Source organism: Squalius cephalus (assembly GCF_949319135.1).
Source record: "Squalius cephalus genome assembly, chromosome: 11".
In the NCBI taxonomy this organism is placed as follows: Eukaryota; Metazoa; Chordata; class Actinopteri; order Cypriniformes; family Leuciscidae; genus Squalius; species Squalius cephalus.
In genome coordinates, this window is record NC_137132.1 from 14,828,054 (window position 1) to 14,851,913 (window position 23,860).

Genomic DNA, 23,860 nt, shown 5'->3' on the forward strand with positions numbered 1-23,860 from the left:
CTGCATGATTGCTTTTGTTGGATCAGAAACGCACAGTTTCATCTCCAGAGCATCTGCATAGCTCATCTCAGGTGCATGGATTTATTTGCTTGTTTATACTGAATGTCCACCGCTGTGGCCAACACTCACACATACAGTGTAAGTGGCAGGCCATTATGGGATCAATGCTTATGTAAATCAGAGAAGATGAGGGCGCTGTTGCATAGACCGCACACTCATCCATCTCTGGTGTGCCTGCAGCTGTGGTGTAGTGTGATGTCCGGGCTGGAGGGAGATTGATGGCTGCGGGGTGTTATTGGCTTACACCCCATGATGGACTCCCTCAACATTACAGCAGTCTTCCCAGCTCTCCACAGCCTCCGAATGGATCTCAGAATAGCTGGCTTAGTCACAGAAACTGTCTGAAAGGATTATTCCTGGTTATTTAGTGATAGTTTAAGTGATGAAGTGAAGTTCACCCTAAAATTATTCTTTTACTCACCGCCATGTTGATACAAAACTAGTATGATTTTCTGCCTTTCGTTAAACATAAAACAATAATTGAAGAATAATACAATGAAAGTCAATGGGGTCCAAAAACAGCAATAAAAAAAATTATAAATAGAAGACAAAATATTTTCTTTTGTGTTCCAAAATAGTTCAGAAATATTTTTTTAACTCTTCCTCAAACATGCTGATCTCCACCAGGGGTTTTCCTCATTTTTCTCTCTTATTTTTCCTGAACAGCTCTATTCAATCTTAGCTTTCTGCAGACAGTGCCCTAAAGCAAGATGTTTTTTTTTTTTTTATCTTGTTTTTTATGTGATTTCTTTATGTTCTCCAGGTGCAGCAACGACTGTCTGTCACCCTAGAGCTGGTGTTTGGTTCTTAGTGAAAACTAACAGTGCTTACTGAATACTGTGATGTAATCTCAGCCAAAACATACAGTAGCATTCAAAAGTTTGGAGTTGGTAAGATTTATTTCATTTTATCAGAGAGACTTCTTATGCTCACCAAAGCTGATTGTATTTGTTCAAAAATACAGTAAACAAAGAAATATTGTGAAATATTATTACAATTTAAAATAACTCTTTTCTATTTTAATATATTTTAAAATACAATTTATTCCTGTGATGCAAAGCTGAATTTCAGCATCATTACTCCAGTCTTCAGTGTCACATGATCCTTCAGAAATCATTCTAATATGCTGATTTGCTGCTCAAGAAACATTTCTAATTATCAATGTTATTATTTTATTATTATAATTTTTTTTGAGAAACCCTGAATTTTTTTTTTATGAATAAAAGTTCAAAAGAAGAGCATTTTATTTGAAATCAAAATCTTTTGTAACATTATAAATACAAAGTTCTGTCATAAAACTTTAAATGTCACCAGCTGATTGGTCCTTGACTCTATCTGTTTGCAATCACATCATTCTCTATGGGGAACAGCTGATTGGTTCCCGCTGTATCAGCAGCCAATGAGCTTGCTGCTCAACATTCAAATACTTGCCTATCGTTTGCTTGGCATTTTGCAGTGTGCTCTCAGAAACCCTCTACAATTTATCCAGTTTTCATGTATGCTTGTACAGCAGCAGCATGTCTTACTTGTTCACAATAGCGTGTCATGTCTGTATTGGCAGTGGCAAGTCCCGTACTTGCTCTGCATGCAACAGCTGTAATCAACAGCAGCAGCAATAACAACAGCAGTAGCGACCAAACACATTAACATTGTCATACTCATTAACATACCAAACTCTCAGAGAGTTGTCATTCAATACGTCCTTGCTGAATAAAAGAATTCATTTCTTTTGAAAAAAAGAAAATCTTACTGACCCCAACTTTTTGAATAGTAGTTATTATTGCAGGGATTTTGCCCAAAAATACTTTTCAGGAATAAGAGGAAATACTGTTTTTGACGGGTTGAGTGGTCTGCATGACAGATGATGCAATAACTCTAATCTTAGATGTTCCGGCTCTCGTGTTACTCAGTCTTTTATCTGTGAGATTGATCTTTTTTAATACGCTGAGGGTGAGTCTTTTGGGATGACACATGCTCTGCCTCTGTCATTGTGTACATGTGTGCGTGTCGTCTTCATTGGCTAAATGGCCTGGCGGGTTCGAGTGGGCTTTGTGACTGCCGCTGGCCCTCCTGCTCTGTTGTAGATGAGCAGCCAGGTCATCCTTTTGAGATGCTGTATGGAGAAGTATATAGATGCACAAACACTTAGAAACACCTACTGACAGGCACAGTCATGATCCCTTGCTTCTTTCTTAAGACCAGACAATGTAAGGTATTGTTGAGTATGAGGATAAACAGAAGCACAAAATGAGTGAAGGTCTAGTCACGACAAGTCTTTTGTCTTAAATTCATATAATGTTTTGGGAGAATGTCCAAGAAAACTTGCAAATTGGTGTGCAAAAATGTGTGCAAATCAATGCTATTGTTTCATTTGGTCACATCAGACTTGACTTTATCTATGTTCTTATGTTAAGTGAGCATTTTTGTCATATTCACGTTTGATCTTGTGTGTGAATGTGTTTGTCATTGCTCATCTCGTTCACAGGAGGACTCCGAGCACAGGACAGGAGGCTCTCAGGAGGCAGGGCTCCTCTGCCGGACGAGCACCTCAGCCACTCTCCGCACAGGCCATCAAGCACATATGGGTCCGCACGGCCCTCTTCGAGAAAGTCCTGGACAAAGTTGTGCAGTATATTGTGGATAACGCAAGGTAATAATTAGCATCAGTACTTATTATGCTTTATTTTGTAGGATTCAAATTGAATATCTATTTTTTTGTACTGTATATTATAATATTGTGATCTGGGCCGTTTATCTTTTAATCAGTCCTGGGGGACAGGCCCTCCATCAAAAAAAGTGTGCCTATATTTTGATACTCTTTTATACTGTTTTGGATATAAATGGATCTAAATCGACTTTACAGAGTCGCATAACAGCTGCTTCGTCATTTACAAAATATTGAAGACATCGTTTAATAAGACTTATTTTTCGATGTAAGTACATAGTACTTAAAGCCACTTAATATAAAGTGGGACCTAATAATTTGTTCCCTTGTTTTAGTAAAATCAGAACAAGAGAACGAATAAAGACAACGTGGCCAATTATTAAGTCATAGGAACAAATTCTTAATTCGTGGTTACGATTTAACTTATATGAGAGAACGAATTAGTAAATCGTGCCCGCGGTTATTGACCATAACATGAATATAATTATCAGCTTATTGATATCAGCCATAACATGCTTTGCTCATATTTCTTTTTCATATTATTCTTTGTTAAGATTAAGGCTAGGCATTCCTTTTTTGTCCATTGTGATTGTTTGGACTGTCATATGGAGCTCATGAAATAATAATGGGTTATTTGTTCAGCTTTTGAAAGAGGTCACTGGTTATTGACATACACATTGTGTGTGTTTGCTGTTGGTGTGTGTTTGTAGTAAGTATTATGAAAGGGAGGCCCTCATACACGACTCTGTGTTCGGCCCTATACTGGCGGCACTGCTGGGTGAGTCCATCTGATGCATAAAACACACTCTATCTTCTCATAATGCAGATAAACGAGATTGACAGGCCATTGTTCATTGAACTTCTTAATTGATAACATATTAAAGCATTCAAATGTTGTTAGCATTTCATTATTTTTTTATGATTCACTGTTGTATCACATTAGAATTTGTTTTGTGTGAAATCACTTTTTTTTTTTCATCTATAGTTGGGCCTTGCGCTCTAGAGTACAGTAAGCTTAAGACGTCAGATCATTTCTGGACGGACCCGTCGGCCAATGAGCTGGTCCAGAGGCATCGCATTCACCGGGCCCACAGGGGCCAGGATGTGTCGCCGGGACGCAGGCCTGCACTTGGGGTGAGAATATCATACATATGGGGTGATTGTTGAGTATGTTCAATATAAACTGCATAAATATGTCATATTCATGGTACTTTCCTCAGATACGAAAGCGTCAGTCCTCGGGAAGCATGTCTGAGGATAAGTTTGCAGCCTCGGCGAGAGAGTATGTCGAATCCCTGCACCAAAACTCACGCATTCACTTGCTGTATGGAAAGAACAATGTACTCGTTCAACCGGTAAGACGGAACACACACACACACAAATGTACTTACAAGAAAACTAGTTAAATTTGCATCTACATTTCTTTTGATGGTTGTAACAAAACAAATTGATTGTAGATCAGTGTTTCTCGTCTAATCAATAGAGTGGAGCTAAAAGACGGCTGGTTATAGGAAGTGAGCCACAGCGGTGGACTGTAGTTAGAAAAGATCATTGATCTACTGGTCAAAATTTGTTGAATGGTCAGATGGATCCGGCTCCCTTTATCCCTGGCATTTTTAGCTCTGTGGACTTCCTGGCTGATAGTTGTGAACTGGAAAAGGCAGACTGGATTAGCCATTACACCACATTAGATTTGTCATCAGATGAGTCAGGCACGGACTGGATGTGTGCATGAGAGTGTCTGTGAGATTTGCAACAGTGACTGATGTAACTGGGCACAGAGAGTGCTGGGTCTGGCGAGGACTTGTAGAAATCAATAGTGTAAACGTCCCTTGCCAAAAGGATTGCGGTGATTCAGGTCTAATTGGATTTCTGTGTGACACCTGATGCGTTTCGCAGTTCTCATCATCACAGTAAATCGTCAGAGACATTTTATTTATGTCACTCTGTTGCTTATTTCACTCTCTTTTCTTTCATTCTGTGATCTCACACATTTTTTCCTCATTTTCTTGTTAACTTGTAAACAGAGAAAAATGCGTAAAGCTGCTGATTTTACGAGTTATTGTTAGACTTCCTGTAAGAGGAATCGGGGAAGCCGCTGTGTTTTATTGAATAGACTTTGTTCTTTGCAGAAGAAGGACATGGAGGTGCTGCGTGGTTACCTGTCCCTTCATCAGACGGCAGAAACACTGACGCTGAAGTGGACGCCCAATCATCTGATCAATGGCACTCTGGGAGACTGTGACCTGGAGAAGAGGTAAAATATACTGTATACACACACACACACATGGGGAAATCAGGGAAATTAGGTCATCTGGTAAAAAGGGCCACAAGAGCTTGAAATGATTTGAGATTGGCAATCACTGCAAATAATTTTGCCCATACTTGGTAGAAACTGATTTGATTGGTCTGAGATTGTTTGGTCAGACAGAGCAATTACTTTTACGGAGGATTTACTGGAAAAGCATAAGATGATTGTCCTGATTTGCTGATTGCAATGATATGGTTGATATGTTTGTGAAGAAGAAATAGACATCTGAATGTGTGGTATCAGGAATGAGATTAGCAAAGCAACTTGGTTGATTTTATGAAAAGGTTTATTTAGATTCTGATCCATTTTAATAGAACGGGAGAATTTTCACTCTCTGCCTCTTTCTCTCTCTTTCTTATTTTTCTAATTTTTTAAATTAACCTCTATCCCACTTTAGTATTTATTGGGACTACGCTTTGACTGTGCCTTTAAGACAGATCGTCTGCATTCATTGTCACCAGCGCCGTGAGTCCCCTTCCTACACCTTTGATTATATTATATTATAATATATTATATTTAGGGCTGTCAAAAGATTAATCGCGATTAATCGCATCCAAAATAAAAGTTTGTGTTTACATAATATATGTGTGTGTGCTGTGTATAATTATTTTGTATATATAAATACACACACATGCATGTATATATTTAAGAAATATTTGCATACATATACTGTATATATATTTATATAGTTTATATTATATATAAATATAATTTTTTTTATATATAAATAACACATTTTTCTTAAATATATACATGCATGTGTGTGTATTTATATATACAAATTTAATTATACACAGTACACACACATATATTATTAAAAACAAACTTTTATTTTGGATGCGATTAATCGCGATTAATCTTTTGACAGCCCTAATTATATTATAATGTTATACAGTTTTTCAAACCGCTTGTGCCATATAGGGTTGCTGGTGTATTATATTATATATTATTTAAAAAAATGCATTCATGTGAATTTGTCTTAGCGGACTGTGGCGGTACTCTGGTGTTAGTAAGTCAGGATGGGATCCAGCGGCCTCCTCTGCACTTCCCTCCTGGGGGCCACCTGCTGTCGTTCCTGTCCTGTTTGGAGACGGGTCTACTGCCCCGGGGTCAGCTGGAGCCCCCCCTCTGGTCCCAGAGGGGTAAGGTGAGCGTTTTACTGCAGCAGTTCTTAAAAACCTCATGTGGCAGAATGTTCAGATGTGTCAGCAGCATTTGAACCTTCCACACTCATTCATTCTCATTGCCATTGATCTACTGTTGATCCCCTCACTGCCTTTTTCTGCATTCTAGCTTTTTGCTTGTTGACGCATTGCAAATTAATTCCAAGATCTTTATTTGGAACCTGAGTTTGGTTTGAATACGGCTCTGTGTGTTTGCTTAACAGGGCAAAGTCTTCCCTAAGCTTCGTAAGAAGAACAGCACGGCCCGTTTAGTAGATCAAGACGTGGATGGAGAGGAACAAATCGCTGCAGACTATGTGTTTCGCATCGTATATCCAGGGCATCGTCACGACTCAAGTGAGTTTCAGCCAAAATGTGCCTGACCTGTTCACATCTGTATGCACATCCAACTACACTGACCCCAAAAGCATTAAACACTTAAAATCCATGAATCTTTTTGCATTATAATTAAACTTAAAGTTTTAAGTACTCACGCATCCTGTTCAACCAGACCTGATTTCCTGGATGTGTGAACACTGAAGAGGGCTGTATCAGACACCATCCCCGCATATCATTGTTGTCTGTGTGTTTTGTTCTCACTTTTTCCTGGAACATAACAGCCGTTGTGGAGGCTGCTGGGAGGGACGTGGGTATTCAACGCAGAATTTAGATTTTCAACTGTTCTTGGGATGACACTGCTCCTTTTTATATCTGTGTATGTTTGCACTGCAAAAAAAAATTTTTTTCATGTCAGTGTTTTTGTCTTGTTTTCCAGTTAAAATATCGAAGCATCAGGATCCATTTACTCGAGAAGCAAAAAGTTATTAAGATTTGTTTGCAGAGAACACAAACATAAATTCATAAAAAAAATGTAGAGTGGGACTTTAGTTTGTCTATTGGGAATTAATTGGATGGTTGTGGTTTGCTATTGGTTGATCTCATGTGAGTGACTGGTTGCCAGTAAACACATTATCAGAGAAGAGAAGAGATGTTGCTTCAAGAGGGAGGGGAAGTTATTTTGATGAAAGATTTTGAGTCACGTGTATAAAAAAAATTATGTGCATGAATAAATCATTTATAATAAATACTGAAACATTCCATAACAAAACAAGAATTTTAATTTAAAAGCTTCAAATTAGGCTTAAAACAAGGCAAAAAACCCTATAAAAATACATTTCAATTCAAGATGTGTTCTCTGACAACCAGTTTTAAAGTCTTATCTTATGCGATTTCACTTGTTTTAAAGATGTTTAGATATTTTACTTCAAAATAAGACAAAAGTACCGATTGAAAAATGTTTTTGCAGTGTGTGTGAGTGGAATGTGACTTTGCTTCAGAGGCGGGTGCTAAACTGTGTTCTTTTATTGCCCAAGCAGTCACTATAAACTACCACCACACCACGGGCAGTCGTGCGCCCTCTCTGGACGACGATGAGGAGGAGGAAGATAGACTTCACGCTATGATCTCTATGATCTGCTCACGGAACCTCACAGATCCTAATGTCATGAAAGGTTTTTATCACCAGTGGCCCACTTCATTCTCCCTTCCTCCTTTCATACATCCTCTCCTCCCACTTTTCTTTCCATCCCAACTGTTACCTGGTCCCCACAAGGAGCAACCCAGCAGTGCGACCGGTTGTCGGTCAGTGAGGGCAGATTGAGACACAGTAGGCGTCTCATGGTTTCCTTGTCACTCTTTAAGTTGTTGGCCTGATCTGTGTGCTTGTAACCATTGCGGCTAGGACAAAAGCTAGGTCAAGTCACACAAGACCCTGAGTGTGTGTAGCACACATGCATTCCATTGATATAAAATATGCAAAAAATCTACATGTAGTAGATGTTAGCTAAATGAAAAGTAGATAAACACCACAAGATCATACTGTGCTAGTGATGGGAAAGTGTGTAGTAAGATAGTATGGCAGTGTTGGGTGAGACTAATACATCATGAATTGCTCTTAAATGCCATGACCTCCTATGTTGCGTATTATACGCTTTTAAGCATTTAACTGCTCACCTCCAAGCCTATTTTATTTTATTTCATTTAATTTTTTTAAATGTCTATAGTTCTAACCTAAAATGACTAATAATTCTAATTATTGATTTTAATTTAATTTACATAATATGAATGTACAAGTACAATCTATTCATCACAAATCTATTTAACTAAAATTGATGTTGTTCTAACCTGAAATAACTATATGTAGACAAAGTTTAAACATATATTTAATTAAATTTTTTATATTATATTATATTATATTATATTATATCAATGTAGCACATTTGTTTTCAGAATGAATTGGGTCCCAAGCACCGATGGTGTGAGGACCCTATTGGAATCGCTTCATTTATTATTGATTGAATTTTCATTATATCACTGATTATATTATGATATTATTATATATATAGAATTTATTATATCTGTTTTTCAAACCGCTTGTGCTATGTAGGGTTGTGGTCGTATTATATCATATTATTATTATATAAGAGGAATATACCTTATTTTAACATTTGGGTTTGCAAGCAAAGTTTACACATATGTGTGTGAGGTCAGTACAGTGCACATCTCTCCCCTTGACTCACTCTCCTCCACTCTTTTCCCTCCACGCCTCCGTTGCCGTGGGTTACCTACTCTAACCCTTTTCACACTCAGGAGAGCTTCCACTGCTCTGCCACGTTGTCACACTACTACTCTGTCCTTGTCCTTTTTCCTTCTGACACATACACAGACACAACCTGACTGGCCTAGGAGGTATATTTTTGGCGGTCGTGGAGTACAGACTCCTCGCCTGAGCGCTCTCCTCCTCTCTGCACTGTTGGGCCTGACTGTGGTGGCCAGGCAGCAATGCTTCCAATGATTTGCTCTATTTTTCCTTTTGCACTCTTTGGTTGACATGAGTAAGTTCTTATGAGAAGTCTTGGTTATTTTTGGGCTCTGTATCTTCATTTGGTTTCACTGCCAAACGCTCAAGGGCTTTGCATGTCGAATTTGCACACGTTGTGTCTTGTATTTTCTTTTTTCTTTTTTTATCTTTGCAGCGAATGTGCTCCACTGCTTACTTGTCGGAACTGTGTCTCCTTCCCTTTATTAATTCTCTCTTTTCCTCTTTGGTTTGAGTTGTTGTCGTTGTCGTCGTTGTTGTTGTTGTTGTTGTTTTGATGTTCCTCCTGTGTTGAGCCGGTTTTCTGCAATGCTGTTCACTGTAATTCTTCACTAACTGCAGTCACCTTTCATTATATCAGTTAGGTCCTGTGGGGTTCTGGTGTAGTAGACACACGAATCGTTCTGTGAACGCGTCGCCCATTCGATCATAGCCTTATCAAAGTCCTATAGCTCACGTGAGACTTCTAGGGACACATATTGAATACGTGCTCTCCGTCCACTTTTGTTATTTTGGTTACAACCAGGGAAGTTACTGTGTATAGCAGGTCACCAGCTCCAACCTGAAGAATTAAGGTGAAGAGCATTTACGTTTACTATCGACTCCTTTGGTTCAGTTGGTTCACTATCACATTTTATACAACTACGCACAGTATACATTTCTCTTCTTTATTTGTCTTTATTTTTGTCATGGTTTAATCTGATGCATCCAGCATGGTAGGAATGGTTACTGTCTGTCCTTCTATATTCCTCTCCAAGCTCTACCAGTGCCTGGCTTGATTTGTGACACTGTGATTGATTGATCGATTGATTGGCAGGTCTCCTGGCATGGCATCCCCGCATCGTTTTACACCTTTTCCTTCTGTTCATTCATAGATGCATGTTTTTTTGATATCCTTATACTTCAGGTTTGCTTTGATTTCATTATCTGTGTTTAATAAATGCCATTTCTGACAGGAAGAAATATCTGTAAAGAAAAGGACATCTAAATTGGGGCTGTCAATTAAACATGTTAAATATTTCAAATGAAATATGTCTATAAAGGGATATCATTATCGAGACAGAGATGCTGTCTTAAAAACGTAGTGCTCATGGCGTGAGATGCTAAAAAAACAGCGAGACTTTACTCTGCCGGCGTGAGTTTGTACACAAGCGCGAAGTTTACGTCCACGCAGACGTAATGCAAGAACAAGTCTTGTGTAAACAGCCCCAACATATAATCAGAAAGACTTATGCCCTATGATTATATCGACACTTTTTATAATGTTTCTTAAAAACCTATTTACTCATCTGCCACAATAATTTAATATCTTTAATGAATTATTTTGAATTAGGGGATGATTTCTCAATCGAAGTGAATATGTGAATAATTGCATTTATTTTGGTTTCATTAATCAATATATCATTAAATGAATTCATGTAATGAATATTTGATTGACAGCCCTAATCTAAATACCATCCAAAGTTAAAAAAATTGATAAATATATAAAACATTCAAATCAGATATATTTAAATGCAGTTTAGGATGCATTTAACTCTTCCTTAATTATCTCATGGTTGAGCTGAGGCCTGTAATTCAGTGAATCTGAGGCTTTTGAGCTGAATATGGTGTTTTATGGCCATTCTATTCCAGCTGTAAGAGCTTAATTTATGGGATGTGAAGTGAATTCCCGTATGGCATCTTCCCACCGTACAAAAGCTTCAAATTGTAGAGTAGCTCTGAGAGGAAAGAAAATCTATTTTCAATGATTCTAGTAATATTAATACTAATATGTCTTCAAATGCAGGTTACTAGAGCAGGTTTCATAGTTGCTTATTCATCTCTTATTTCCTGTCTCTCTTTCTCTTGCTCTGCCTCTTTTCTGTCTGTTCCGCTCCCACGCCCTTGTAGACCACGGGGACATGATGGAGATGCAGGGTTTTGGCGGCAGCCCGTTGTCATGGCAGCAGGGCGAGTACCCCAGTCATATGTCATCTTGTCTGTCCTGCTCCACTGGGGGCAGCAACGCTTCCGTCGAGCTTCCAGCGAGCTGCACCTGCATGCATGACCGGTGAGTGAGAGACCTTTTACACTTCTGGCCCTGGGGGTCATTTATTCCTGTGATCTTGTCAAAGCTGAATTTTCAGCATCATTACTTCAGTCTTCATAGTCACGTGATCCTTCAGAAATCATTCTAATGATTTGGTGCTCAAAACACATTTTAAGGTGTCATTGTTACAGTGTAATATTATGCAACTACATGTACTTACTATAGGGTTAGGGTAGGATTAGGATTTGGTTTAGGGTTAGTTGCATGTAATTATGCATAATTTACTGTTATTACTATGGTAAGTACATGTAACATATGTAACAAGGACACTGTAAAATAAAGTGTTACCAACATTTCTTAGTATTATCAATGTTGAAAACGGTTTCCACCATAAATATTAAGCTGCACAACTGTGAAACATTTTTGGAATAAAATGGCAGACAACTTTGTCTTGTTTAGCATTTTATGCATGTAAATTCATGTAAATGCATGCAATTAATTAATGTTTTCACACTTTATTTAATATTGCAATTTTGACTGGAAATGGCCTCATTTTTCATCTTAAGATTTTTACTGACACTTAGTGAAAACTATATTAGCGGTAATATTGTTGATTGTAATGAGAATGACAGACAGTCAATTTGTGTAAAGATTGATATAAATCACGCAGTAAAAATTTAATTGCGTGTATATTTCACTCTGTTATGGTTGTCAATAGATTTTCATATTTTAAGATAATATAAAATGAATACATAAACATCATTTGAAAAGTAGCAAAAACAAATGATGAAGGCATAATAAAAAATTACATAATATATACAAAGTTCTGTCATGAAACGCTAGATGGCGCAGGCTAATATGTCCTTAAAGGAGAACTCCGGTCAATTTTAACATTGAGCTCATTTTTTTGTACATTTGGAGTGCTGTCAATACAGAGAACAACGACAAAAATCGGTGTTGCCTACACCGTGTTATACTCTTTTTAAAATGTGCACCCTGTTGACTTCAGTGGGGCAAGTTTTAAACCTGCTTTTAGCCTCTTAACATCCTTGATGTGTCATTACAAGTGCACAGGTCATGTGAGTGATTCCTTCGGAGTGATCACGGGTGAATCTGACTGCAGTAGATGTGAAAGATATGAATAAAAATGATGTTTATTCAGCCAGCGCTCATACCTGTATTTACATCCTGTTTTCGGTCGAAGTCCATAGTAATCGATTGTCGAGTTCACGCATTGGTTTAGTACCTATGATCATGCGCGTGAACTCGACAATCGATTACTATGGACTTTGACCGAAAACAGGATGTAAATACAGGTATGAGCGCTGGCTAAATAAATATCATTTTTATTCATATCTTTCACATCTACTGCAGTCAGATTCACCCGTGATCACTCCGAAGGAATCACTCACATGACCTGTGCACTTGTAATGACACATCAAGGATGTTAAGAGGCTAAAAGCAGGTTTAAAACTTGCCCCATTGAAGTCAATAGGGTGCAAATTTTAAAAAGAGGATAACACGGTGTAGGCAACACCGATTTTTGTCGTTGTTCTCTGTATTGACAGCACTCCAAATGTACAAAAAAATGAGCTCAATGTTAAAATTGATCGGAGTTCTCCTTTAACTCAATCTGCTTGCAATTGCATTGTTATCTATAGGGTACAGCTGATTGGTTCCTACCATTTCAGTAGTCAATGAGCTTGAATACTTTGTTAGCATTTGCCTTAGCATTGCACCGCACTTTCAGAAACCCTACACCTTCCCCAGCTCCACCTGTATAGATCTGTTACAGCTAATTCATGTATATTGTACAGCAGCGTGTCGTGTATGTATTGGCAGTTGCAAGTCCTGCACTTGCTCTGCAGCAGCAGCACATCTATTCCGCCAAGACCAAACATATCAACATTAACATTTCCATTACCATGCCAAACACTCAGAGGGTTGTCAAGACAGAAATACAGATTGTATTTTGGCTTGCATATATTTTTGCAAAAGCATCTGACTAGTCTTCCTGTATTGAAAGATGTAATGGATATTTTCCTTCTGTGTCTAGAATTCCACTGAAGATGCTGTGCCAAAATATGAAGAGACAGATTGTGTCTCGAGCGTTCTATGGCTGTAAGTCCAAAAGAATCTGTGGTATAATTCATATGAATTAGTATAATAAACCCGCAGCTTAAGTGCTTTAATGCTCGTTTTGCCACTTTCCCGTTTGTAGGGCTGGCCTACTGTCGGCACCTGTCCACTGTGAGGACGCACCTTTCAGCACTGGTCAACCACAACATTGTCCCTCCAGACAAGCCCTGTGAAGCCTCTGGAGGGCTCAGCAAAGATGTGTGGAGTAAATATCAGAAAGATTGTAAGGTTAGCCTAGTACTCTTCAGCTCCAGTCACTAGAGGGTACTAGCGGTCAGTGTCACGTACCGTAGGTTGCCGTAGTCCCACTGTCTCCATCTGTCCCATATTCTCTCTCGCCAGAATTATAAGGAGCTGGAGCTGCTGAGGTTGGTTTACTATGGAGGGGTGGAGCATGAGATCAGAAAGGAGGTGTGGCCGTTTCTGCTGGGACACTACAAGTTCGGGATGGACAAGAAAGACATGGCTCAGGTAAAGAAGTTCCTAAAACTTTGTAGTGTACATGGCTTTTGACCACCCTTGTGAAAAAGAAGTACACTTTGCCATACCTTTAAAAAGAGTCGGGTACAAAAGAATAAACATTCAGTGTGAGCTGGATGTCATGTTTGCAGTCACTTAATTGCATTCTTTTTTAATAATAATTGTTAATTGCAATTTAATGTAAATGTATTATAGTTTACATTCAGTTAGTTGATTTTTAGAGTGCTTTTTCTGGCTCACTTAAGTACATCTTTATAATTAATTTCATAATTACTTTATTGTATATGAAGTATGGTAAAGTGTACTGCTGAGTGTACTGACAAGCATTTATTTTAAACTAAAATATAATTTCAATATAATGTGTCATTGCACATTTGTAATCATTAAGTTGAAGTTTAGTACATTTAACTTCAAATGTAATATCGAAAAACACACTACAGTTAAAATAATAATCAAGTACTTTACATGTACTTTAGTATGTTACTAATTGTACTTTAGTCAACACGTCAAAATAAGTGTATTTCAAGGCATGACAAAAGATTAATCATTAATCATTAATTTACTTTAAAGTAAAGCTATTAAATTAGCCAGTATTACACTTAAATGTACTTAAGTGAGTTAAGACACATAGACTTTGTCCTTTTATTTTTTATTATATTATCTGAAAATACAGTTGTATACTTTTAAGATCTGAAGTGCACATTCAAAACAACTAAGCACAATTCTTTGTCACAAGGGTAAATTGTACTGGTGTGATAAACGTCTTGTCTGATGTGCCCTTGTGTGTTTTGTAGATTGATGAGAAGATCACTGCAAGGTATCAGCAGGTGATGCGGGAGTGGAAGGCATGTGAGGTCATTGTGAAGCAGCGGGAGAAAGAGATGCAGACGGCCATCTTTGCTAAGTTGTCATCAGGGAGCAGTATAGACAGCCACGTCCTCAGACTCATCCATAGGGACTCCACCATTAGCAACGAGGTCAGTCACAGGCTCTGTTTGAGCAAGAGAAGGCTAATAACCAGTTGACAGGGTCCCTACACAGCTCCCTATTCCCTGAGCATGGGATATCCTTTGAAATGGACTTCGCTGACAATAATCTCTCATTTGGAACTCCCTACACCTTCATCAAAGAAAAGCAACAACGGGGTCGTGCAGTATATGAAATAACAAAAATATTGTCATTTACTTCACTTTCAAATTTAAAATCATATAATAGGCCTATACATATAAAAAAACACACATTATGTATCTAATAAATATCATTAAAACATGTTTATTACATAGACTGCTTTTATTTAATTGACTATTACAGCTATTAAAATTGACTCAACAGATTTGAAGCTGTACTGTAACTGTCATTTAATATGAAAATAAATTTTGATTTGGTTAACTATGTATAAATGTGTTCTTAATCAATGGTCTTATTAATTGAAACCGTATCATCTTGTGCGCTGCATAGTAAACATTCCTGAGGTAAATAAAGTAAAAATAAAATATGACCACGCCTCAGCTGCTTCTCAACACTTTTAGAATAGAGTAGAATATGCAAATGTAACATTCATCGCCATAACTATTCATAAATATTCTAGTTGGTATAATAGCAACAAAATATTTATGAATGCTCAAACGCATACGTAAACTCCTCCATCGCAGAGCCGTTTAAATATTCTGCTTTTCAACGGCTCTGCTGGTGATGCGATGCACAATGACAGTTGGGTGATTTCGCTCTCCACTTCCTGTGAAGTGTTGCAACGATGCTCCCTTATTCCCTATGCCGTTCTCAGTGCTCCCTTCGGATTAGAATCTCACTTAAGATGGCAGCCCTGTGAAGTCCACTTCACAGTCCACTCATGGTCGAATGGAACACACTTTCTGTTTCAAAACCGCTGCCTACATAGGCAGCATCCTACTAATGCTCATATAACTTCATAATTGAATGGTTTGGGACGGTATTACTATGCAGCACTTGTATACAGTAAATAAAATGGCGTTCCACCTCAACTTGCAATTGATTTCAATCTAGTTTGCCATTAGCATGTTGTGTTCAGTAAGCATAAACGTGTGGCACACACAAATATGAGGTAAAATAGTTTGTTTTTGATTACACATTTTGATACTTTTGAATATTGAATGAAATTCATATGTATCATGTAGTTTTAGCATGTTGCTAATCTAACGGTTCAGTACTTTAATAAGCATAAACAAATGTGGCACACACAAATATTGGGTAAAATTGTGTTTTTGTTTCAATATGTTTGAGTATTGAATGAAATGTATGTTTATTCAAGCATTTAAGCATTATGTTGCGTCGTCATATCCCATGCATCCCATCTCTACTCTCTCTTTAGGTATTCATGTCTGTGGATGAGCCTGATGCAGGCGGTCACGACACCTCATGTGAGGGAGGAAGTACTCCCACCTTAACCACTGTGGTCACCCCGGCCATGTTAGCCCCAGATGAGAGGCCTCTGGTGGAGTTTGACTCTCCAGACTCAGGCCTGCCCTCCTCCAGAAACTACTCCGTAGCCTCTGGACATTCCCAAATCATGTCCAGCATCGAAGACGGACAGAGCATGGAGGAGGACACTACACCCACTGGGGTATTGGAGGAGCAGGGTGGACGGGACTCTTTGAGTGAGGACAAACTCTGCAGTCAGCTGGACAAGCTCGCAACCACCACTGAGGGCTCTACGCCATCTTTCTCCTCCTATACGGTACATTTAATGCAGATAATACGTTATAGCTATTTCATAAATCTTGTCAATTGGTCAGATCTAGTTTTGAATCCAATGCTGTGCTTGTGATCAGATTGAGCTGTTGGACACGGTGGCGCTGAACTTGCACAGAATAGACAAAGATGTCCAGCGCTGCGATCGCAACTACTATTACTTCACTACCAGCAACCTGGAGAAACTGCGCAACATCATGTGCAGGTCAGTTAAGGACAGTGTTGATCTCTGTGATCTGCTTTGTGTCTCTCTCAGAATAGCTCATTGAATTTCAAATCAGTCAGTCTGTTAGATTAATTGAAACATAAATCATAGACTGTAACTAATTTTCTAAATCGGCTGAACTCCGACTACCTCGGCCTCTCATGTCTTTGTCCCTGTTTTATGATCAGTTACGTGTGGGAACATTTGGAGATTGGCTATGTGCAAGGCATGTGTGACCTTCTAGCCCCTCTGATGGTCATTCTGGATGATGGTGAGTGAGACATAAATTTACAAGTCAATGACGTAAAACATCTGTCTATCAAGTTTATCATACAAGCAATTTTATGAAATTATGAAATATATATCACATTTATTTATACTATTTTATAATAATTTTTAAGATTTTAAGTTAAGTCAAATTAAATTTTTTCAGCAAAATTTTAGGTTCAAATTCTATATAAAATATAACATTGTTATAACCATATTCTCTTTTTTTTAACCCCCTCTAAAGAGTACTTGGCCTACAGCTGTTTCACTCAGCTGATGAAAAGGATGAGTCAGAATTTCCCTACCGGAGGAGCCATGGACACTCATTTCGCCAATATGAGGTCACTGATTCAGGTAACATGACACATGACCTTTCTGCCTCTTCCTGCCTGAGTCACGCTGTGATTTGTCTGTTCCTCTGATGCAATCTGTGACATTATGAGCTCTTAACTTGATGATTTTTCTTCAGATCCTTGACTCAGAGTTGTTTGAGCTCATGCATCAGAATGGAGATTACACCCATTTCTACTTCTGCTACCGCTGGTTCCTCCTGGACTTTAAAAGAGGTAGCGGCACACCGACACTCAAATGGAGCCTGTATGTTATCAAACTCTGTGAAGATATTGCACCCTCATTGTTTAACTTGCTGTTTATTTTGTGCGTCTGTGTCAGAGCTTCTCTATGAGGATGTGTTTGCAGTATGGGAGGTTATCTGGGTCGCCCCTCGCATCTCCTCCAAGCACTTTGTCCTGTTCATTGCATTGGCCTTGGTGGAGGTGTACAGAGACATTATCCTAGACAACAACATGGACTTCACTGATATCATCAAGTTCTTTAATGGTGAGTGAACTGAACAGAGGACAGCTTTAAAGCTGAAGCATGTCATTTGTGCGCCACTGGCATTGCTAAATGAAACTGCAAAAATTCAAACAGGTTTTCCAAACACTTCTCCGTCTTTCATTGATTATCTAAAATAGATAGCATCACCCCAAACTAACACAATTGGTGGAGCCAGCTACATTCTGTGGAATCTTTCTCCATTGACGGCTAATCAAAATTAGAAGTGTGTTCTGACAAAATAAATGGTTTTGTTAACAACATACACTACCGTTTCAAAAGTCTCTTATGCTCACCAAGACTGCATTTGATCCAAAATACAGTAAAAACAACAATATTGTGAAATATTACTACAATTTGAAATGACTGTTTCTTATCTGAAAATATTTTACAATGTAATTTATGGCTAAGCCGAATTTTCAGCATCATTACTCATTACATTACATTGTCTTCAGCTCACATGATCTTTCAGAAATCATTCTAATATGCTGATTTGATGAAACATTTCTTATTATTATCAATGTTTAAAGGGGTGGTATAAAAGCCCCTTTTTATAATATGTAAAATAAGTCTCTGTTGTCCCCAGAGTGTGTATGTGAAGTTTTAGCTCAAAAGATCATTTTTTACAGCATGTTAATTATCCCTTTTTGAGGGTCAGTAAAAATGCGCCGTTTCGTGTGTGTCCCTTTAAATGCAAATGAGCTGCTGCTCCCGGCACAAAGGGCGGAGCTTCAAGAGCTCGTGTGTGTTAGCAGCAGACTCACGTTACCTCACGTAGACAAGCTCTAAAATGCCAGAAACTGTTCTGCCTTTTATATTTAAACTGGAGTCAGACAATGATGGACTCAAGAAGAAGTGACAACATGTAGAATGCAACAGGATGTTTCTGAATGGTTAGTTGATGAATTTATGTTGCTGATGTGGAGTGGATCTTTAATTAGCATATTCTGTCATGATAATCTCTAAAATCGCTCGTGTGGGAACTGTTGTAAGATGCCTATAGAGTGCTATTGCATTTGTGTTACGTACTGTATTGCGTGTGAAAAGACGGATGCGACAGCTTGAGCAGACTCACAAATGTGCTCTACTACAACAACTCTTCCTCTTCTCAACATGGTATAACATCAAAAAAGAGACACAATTCAGCTTTAAAATATGATGGCACAACAGAGTGAAATGTGAAATGTGCGATGTGATATAAGCAATGTGAAAATGTCACTCTTCTGAATCACTGTATTCTTTGTGTTCCTCTCTAACAGAGATGGCCGAGCGCCACGACGTGCAGCACATCCTCCGAATAGCGCGGGAGCTGGTACACAAGGTGCAGACCCTTATCGAGAACAAGTGAGAACAAGAGTAGGCTGCTGCCCACCTCGCCGAATCTCCTTCTCTCCTTCCCAACAGCCCAAGGCTTGAGACTGCCCGGGATCTGCCTCGACGTCTTGACTCTTTATATCGTTTGCCTGCCACAGAATGCCGTTGTGTCAGACCCTGGCGTTGTCTGCATGCTCGTGGTGTTTGAGCACACTGTGACTGAGGTTTTTTCTTTTCCATTTCTTGCTCCAGCACACGCCGCACCAATCAGGTCCTTTTAGATCTGCTTTTGTAAGACATGAGAAGCCTCGTACAGGGGTCACAACCGTTTCCCTTCCCTAACGGCCGACAAATGTTATTATTCCACTCTTAATGGAGACAACGATATTGTCTGCCTCGAATAAAACATGCCGTTGGACAGTTTAGCTGAGCACAGTTTTTAATCCTCAAACAAGGCTGCGTTAGCTCCCTTAATAACTAAGCCACGAAAAAGTTGTCCAAACAGTGTGTGACCAAAAGGACTGTGCCAATAACCTTGTACTAGTATTCATTGTTTAGCGTCTTTATTGCCCCTTTTCTTCTGTACGATTCGTTGATGGTGATGACGACAATGATCTCGGAATAAAAGTAGTTGACATTGCCTTTGTAACACGTTTCACGACCTGTGTCCATACTTTTGCACTTTGAATCTGTCGCTCTGTGACACCTGTGATGCTCCTCTATGACAGGAAGTGAAGGGGCTGAGGTGCTCACCACACTTCCCTCAGTGTCCTAAAGTCTGGAAAGGGTCCAGACTCTTCCACGGGTCAGCAAACTGCTTCCGCATGATGGAAAGAGTGTGACGAGACTTTAGCGTGTCCCATTTTAGATGCTGGTTGTCTTTATCTACTACCTACATGCTTTGTTCACTCTACACTTACTGTACACTACTGTTTAAAAGTTTGGGGTCAGTAAGATTTTTTGTTTTGTTTTAAAGTTAGTACTTTTATTCAGCAAGGACACATTAAATTGGTCAAAAGTGAGTAAATGTATTTACAATGTTACAAAATTTCGGTTACACTTTATTTGAAGGTGTCATTGTTACCGTGTAATTATATATTTAAGTACTGAGTAATATTAAGCAACTACATGTACTTACTATAGGGTTAGGGTAGGATTAGGATTTGGTTTTGGCATGTAATTATGCATAATTTACTGTTATTACTATGGTAAGTACATGTAACATATGTAACAAGGACACTGTAAAATAAAGTGTTACCAAAATTTCAAATAAGTGCTGTTCTATTCATCAGAAGCACAACTTTTTTAACACTGATGATAATAACAAGAAGATAGAGATATGCGAATGTCCTCAATCGCGGCACCTTGGCACCAGTGGTACCAGTTTTCAAGTCAATTGGACTGACTGTTGTGTAGCTATAGCTGTTTTCAAGTTTTTTGTCATTTTATAGCACCACCAAGTGGTCAGTCGCCGCGTCTTTTTTCACGTGACCACAGACCAAGCCCATACATAGGTGTACCGAGTTTGGTGAAATGATCTCATTCCGTTCAAGAGGGATAGCCGCTTTAGTAAAAGTGGCCACGCCCACTTCGACCATTTTGGTGTCCCGTCATGGACGTAAATAACATTTTTGACTTTTTTTGTTGTTTTTGTAACTATTGACAATCAGACTCTTTCTGCGAGAGAATCTTTCTGCACTGGTTTGGTTCCGATTGGGCGAAAAACAAAGGTCTAGTTCGAAAAATCCCAAAATGTCCGACAATTTTGCCATGACGGGTGACTCTGAATCTGAGATGTGGATTCCAAGCCAAGGATTCCATTGATATGAGACACTTGAGCCTGCGATGAATGAATGGTTAAGAAGTTATGAGCTATTACGTATTTTTTATCACTGTAGCGCCACCATCAGGCCGATTGGGGCGAGTCTTGGTGACGTTGTAGACGGAGGTTATTATCATCCCTCAAATCTTCAGATCTCTATGACTTACAGTTTGGTCTGCCCGATCACTTTTAAGGGAGAATGCTGATCCTTGGAAATTCTAACAATTACAAATACAAAGATCTTACCAACCCCAAACTATTAAACAGAAGTTAACATAAATCATGTCCCTATTTTCACATCCAATCTTTACAACTGATTATCATGTCCCGAATCATGAAAAACAACTACTTGAATAAATCTGATCTGACTGTTCAAACTGAAATTCACATCCATACTGTCTTCCCCATTTTCCAACTATTTGATGCCTAAGGCTGTTCAGAATGGATTACTAGCTGACTGAACACTTCATACAGTAATACTGCCTACTATTTGTTCATGAATAGTATATAGTGCAGTGTATTTTGGAAATAGTTATTTATAGTTAAACATTTCCACTTTTGGCATGCTGATCAAATGAATCAATTATATCGTATTGGAAATGGATGGTTAAATATACTGCACATTTGGTCATCAGGGTATTTCACGCACATGGACAATTCACACATTGTGCATAGTATGCATGCTTTACACTACAGAAGTAGTAGTATGGTAAAATGCTATTCTGAACAGCCTAAATCAGTCCCAGTCCAAAGCAACAGCTGACAGAGATTATGGGAGAAGAGTTCTTATGATGTGACTATTGGTCACTGCCTCACATCTTGCCAATTCCTTTATTTTGGTTCCGGTTGAATGCGTGGGATGTTTCAGCCCTTATGAAAGGTTTACTTCTGACAGGAGCTCATGTACCAAAGTCTCTGAAACATCATCATCCTTGTCATACACACACGTGCAATGTTAAAGCATAACTCAAAGACTGTTGATGGGTGCATAAAAGGCAAATCATTTCTTTTTATTTCTACTGTGAAACATTTATTATCCTCCTTTCCATGTGTATTATTGCACTGTAAATAAAGAAAAAGCCCTGGATTTCTATGAGGACACTACTGTCAGCTGTATTTTTTACTTCAGTTTAGAGACTGTGCTAACCTGGAGAGCTGTACAATTTGAATGTGGGAAACCTTTGTTACTTGTTGACTGTTATGTCCCTTCAACATCGTGCACTGGTTTCTAATCGTTTAAAATATATATATATATATGTACATTTTTGTTTGGATGCCAACATCAGAATGAAGTATTGTAACAGATGTATCATTAATCTTGAATGTACATGTATTATGACAAAAAAGTTGTTCCTTCCAATTAAAACATTTTCATATGCAGAAAAACTGTCGCTTTTAAATTCTGAATTGCTTGCATTGGAAGTTCAAACAGTAACTGATAACATAATCTGGATGACGTAATCAGATTCCTTATTATATTACATACTCGTAATCAGACTATGATTACATGTTATTCTCATTCTCATTCATTATTTGATTTATCACTGTTATTTTCATTGTATATGCTTCCCCTGAGCTTTATTTTAAGTACAGCATATCTTATCACTGTTATGCCGACGATTCCCAATTTTATTTCCCAGTGAGTTTAGACAAAAATTGCTCATATGAGAATGCCTTAAATTGTTTTAAAGATATCAAACATTGGCTGGCTTATAATTTTTTACAATTAAATGAGAGCAAAACTGAAGTCTTGATCTTAGGTTCCTCCTTGTCCCGTTTACCTGGCCTAGCTGTCCCGTTATCGTTGAACGTACAAGATCATGTGAGGAACCTTGGAGTGATTTTTGACTCATCTCTACTTCTCAATAAGCAGATCAGTGCTGTTGTAAAGATTGTCAATTGCTAAAATAAAAACTTTCCTTGCCCATTCTGACTTGGAAATTGTGATCCACTCATTTATTTCATCTAGGTTAGACTATTGCAACCCATTGTATAGTGCTCTGCCCCAAACTGCATTATCTCATCCTCAACTCATCCAGAATGCTTCTGCCAGGCTGTTAACAGGATTAAGAAAAAGGGATCATATTTTCCCAGTTTTGGGGAAATCTCTTCACTGGCTCCCGGTGAAATTCAAGGTGGATTTGAATTTTTTTTTTATTCTGTTTGGTCTCGCACCCAAATGTGTTAGTGACCTCTTACTCCCCAACTAGAGCACTCAGGTCTTCTGACCAATTGCTATTGACGGTTCCTCGTTGCCGTTATAAATCTAAGGGTGACCGTGCCTTTTCGGTGAAGGGTCCGAAATTATGGAATAGTCTTCCTTTCCATGTGAGGTCATCTTCATCGCTAGCCTTCTTTAAAAACATATCTGTTTTCTTTAGCTTTTGAATAGATCATGAAATGGGTTTTTGAAGCTGATAGAATGTATGATGTTGTATTTAAATGTGTTTATTTATTCTTGCTTGATCTGTAAAGCACTTTGGGTCAACTTCTGTTGTTTTTAAATGTGCTGTAAAAATAAAGGTTGACTTGACTTGACATTTAACCATTACTGTGTTCAGGGTTTCGTCTTTCAAACACATTCAAATGTACAAATTCACTTCATTTCATATTTACATGCAATGCAGGGATTCCCCAACTTTTTTTGTCAGCTTGACCAAATATATTTTCTTGATGTAAACCCTTGGATTTTAAGTTAATAAGTTAGGTCAATAACAACAACAACAAAAAATGTTGTAAAAAACAAAGAATGGAATATATTTTCTCTTTGTATTTTTGTCAATATAGTACAAGATTATCCTATTCAAATCAATGTGATAAACAGGTTAGGTGAAAAGTAATCCAATTAAAAAGCAATCAGATTATAATACCTTAAATGTGTAATGTAATGGATTACATTACTAACTACAATTTTTGTCATATATATATTAATGATTCAGTTACTGAATCCGAAATTACATTAC

General features: G+C 38.2%; 1 protein-coding gene across 3 annotated transcripts in view; it reads left to right on the plus strand.

The window, feature by feature from the left end:
• sgsm2 (small G protein signaling modulator 2) overlaps nucleotides 1–23,431 on the plus strand; it is a 55,165-nt gene extending 31,734 nt beyond the window's left edge. The window contains exons 4-24 of one of the 3 annotated variants that reach the window (XM_079885028.1): nucleotides 2,546–2,710; nucleotides 3,436–3,503; nucleotides 3,711–3,859; nucleotides 3,946–4,080; nucleotides 4,858–4,982; nucleotides 5,434–5,501; nucleotides 6,020–6,183; nucleotides 6,424–6,556; nucleotides 7,573–7,710; nucleotides 10,968–11,127; nucleotides 13,163–13,227; nucleotides 13,328–13,473; nucleotides 13,588–13,716; nucleotides 14,520–14,702; nucleotides 16,073–16,438; nucleotides 16,533–16,657; nucleotides 16,846–16,928; nucleotides 17,169–17,278; nucleotides 17,394–17,490; nucleotides 17,597–17,764; nucleotides 19,021–23,431. In XM_079885028.1, the coding sequence (XP_079741154.1) occupies nucleotides 2,546–2,710; nucleotides 3,436–3,503; nucleotides 3,711–3,859; nucleotides 3,946–4,080; nucleotides 4,858–4,982; nucleotides 5,434–5,501; nucleotides 6,020–6,183; nucleotides 6,424–6,556; nucleotides 7,573–7,710; nucleotides 10,968–11,127; nucleotides 13,163–13,227; nucleotides 13,328–13,473; nucleotides 13,588–13,716; nucleotides 14,520–14,702; nucleotides 16,073–16,438; nucleotides 16,533–16,657; nucleotides 16,846–16,928; nucleotides 17,169–17,278; nucleotides 17,394–17,490; nucleotides 17,597–17,764; nucleotides 19,021–19,109 (2,866 nt within the window). In that variant the 3' untranslated portion in view covers nucleotides 19,110–23,431. The remainder of the gene's footprint in view (nucleotides 1–2,545; nucleotides 2,711–3,435; nucleotides 3,504–3,710; nucleotides 3,860–3,945; nucleotides 4,081–4,857; nucleotides 4,983–5,433; nucleotides 5,502–6,019; nucleotides 6,184–6,423; nucleotides 6,557–7,572; nucleotides 7,711–10,967; nucleotides 11,128–13,162; nucleotides 13,228–13,327; nucleotides 13,474–13,587; nucleotides 13,717–14,519; nucleotides 14,703–16,072; nucleotides 16,439–16,532; nucleotides 16,658–16,845; nucleotides 16,929–17,168; nucleotides 17,279–17,393; nucleotides 17,491–17,596; nucleotides 17,765–19,020) is intronic. The other 2 variants (XM_079885029.1, XM_079885030.1) reach the window with 2 other exon arrangements.
• Nucleotides 23,432–23,860: the final 429 nt, after the last annotated feature.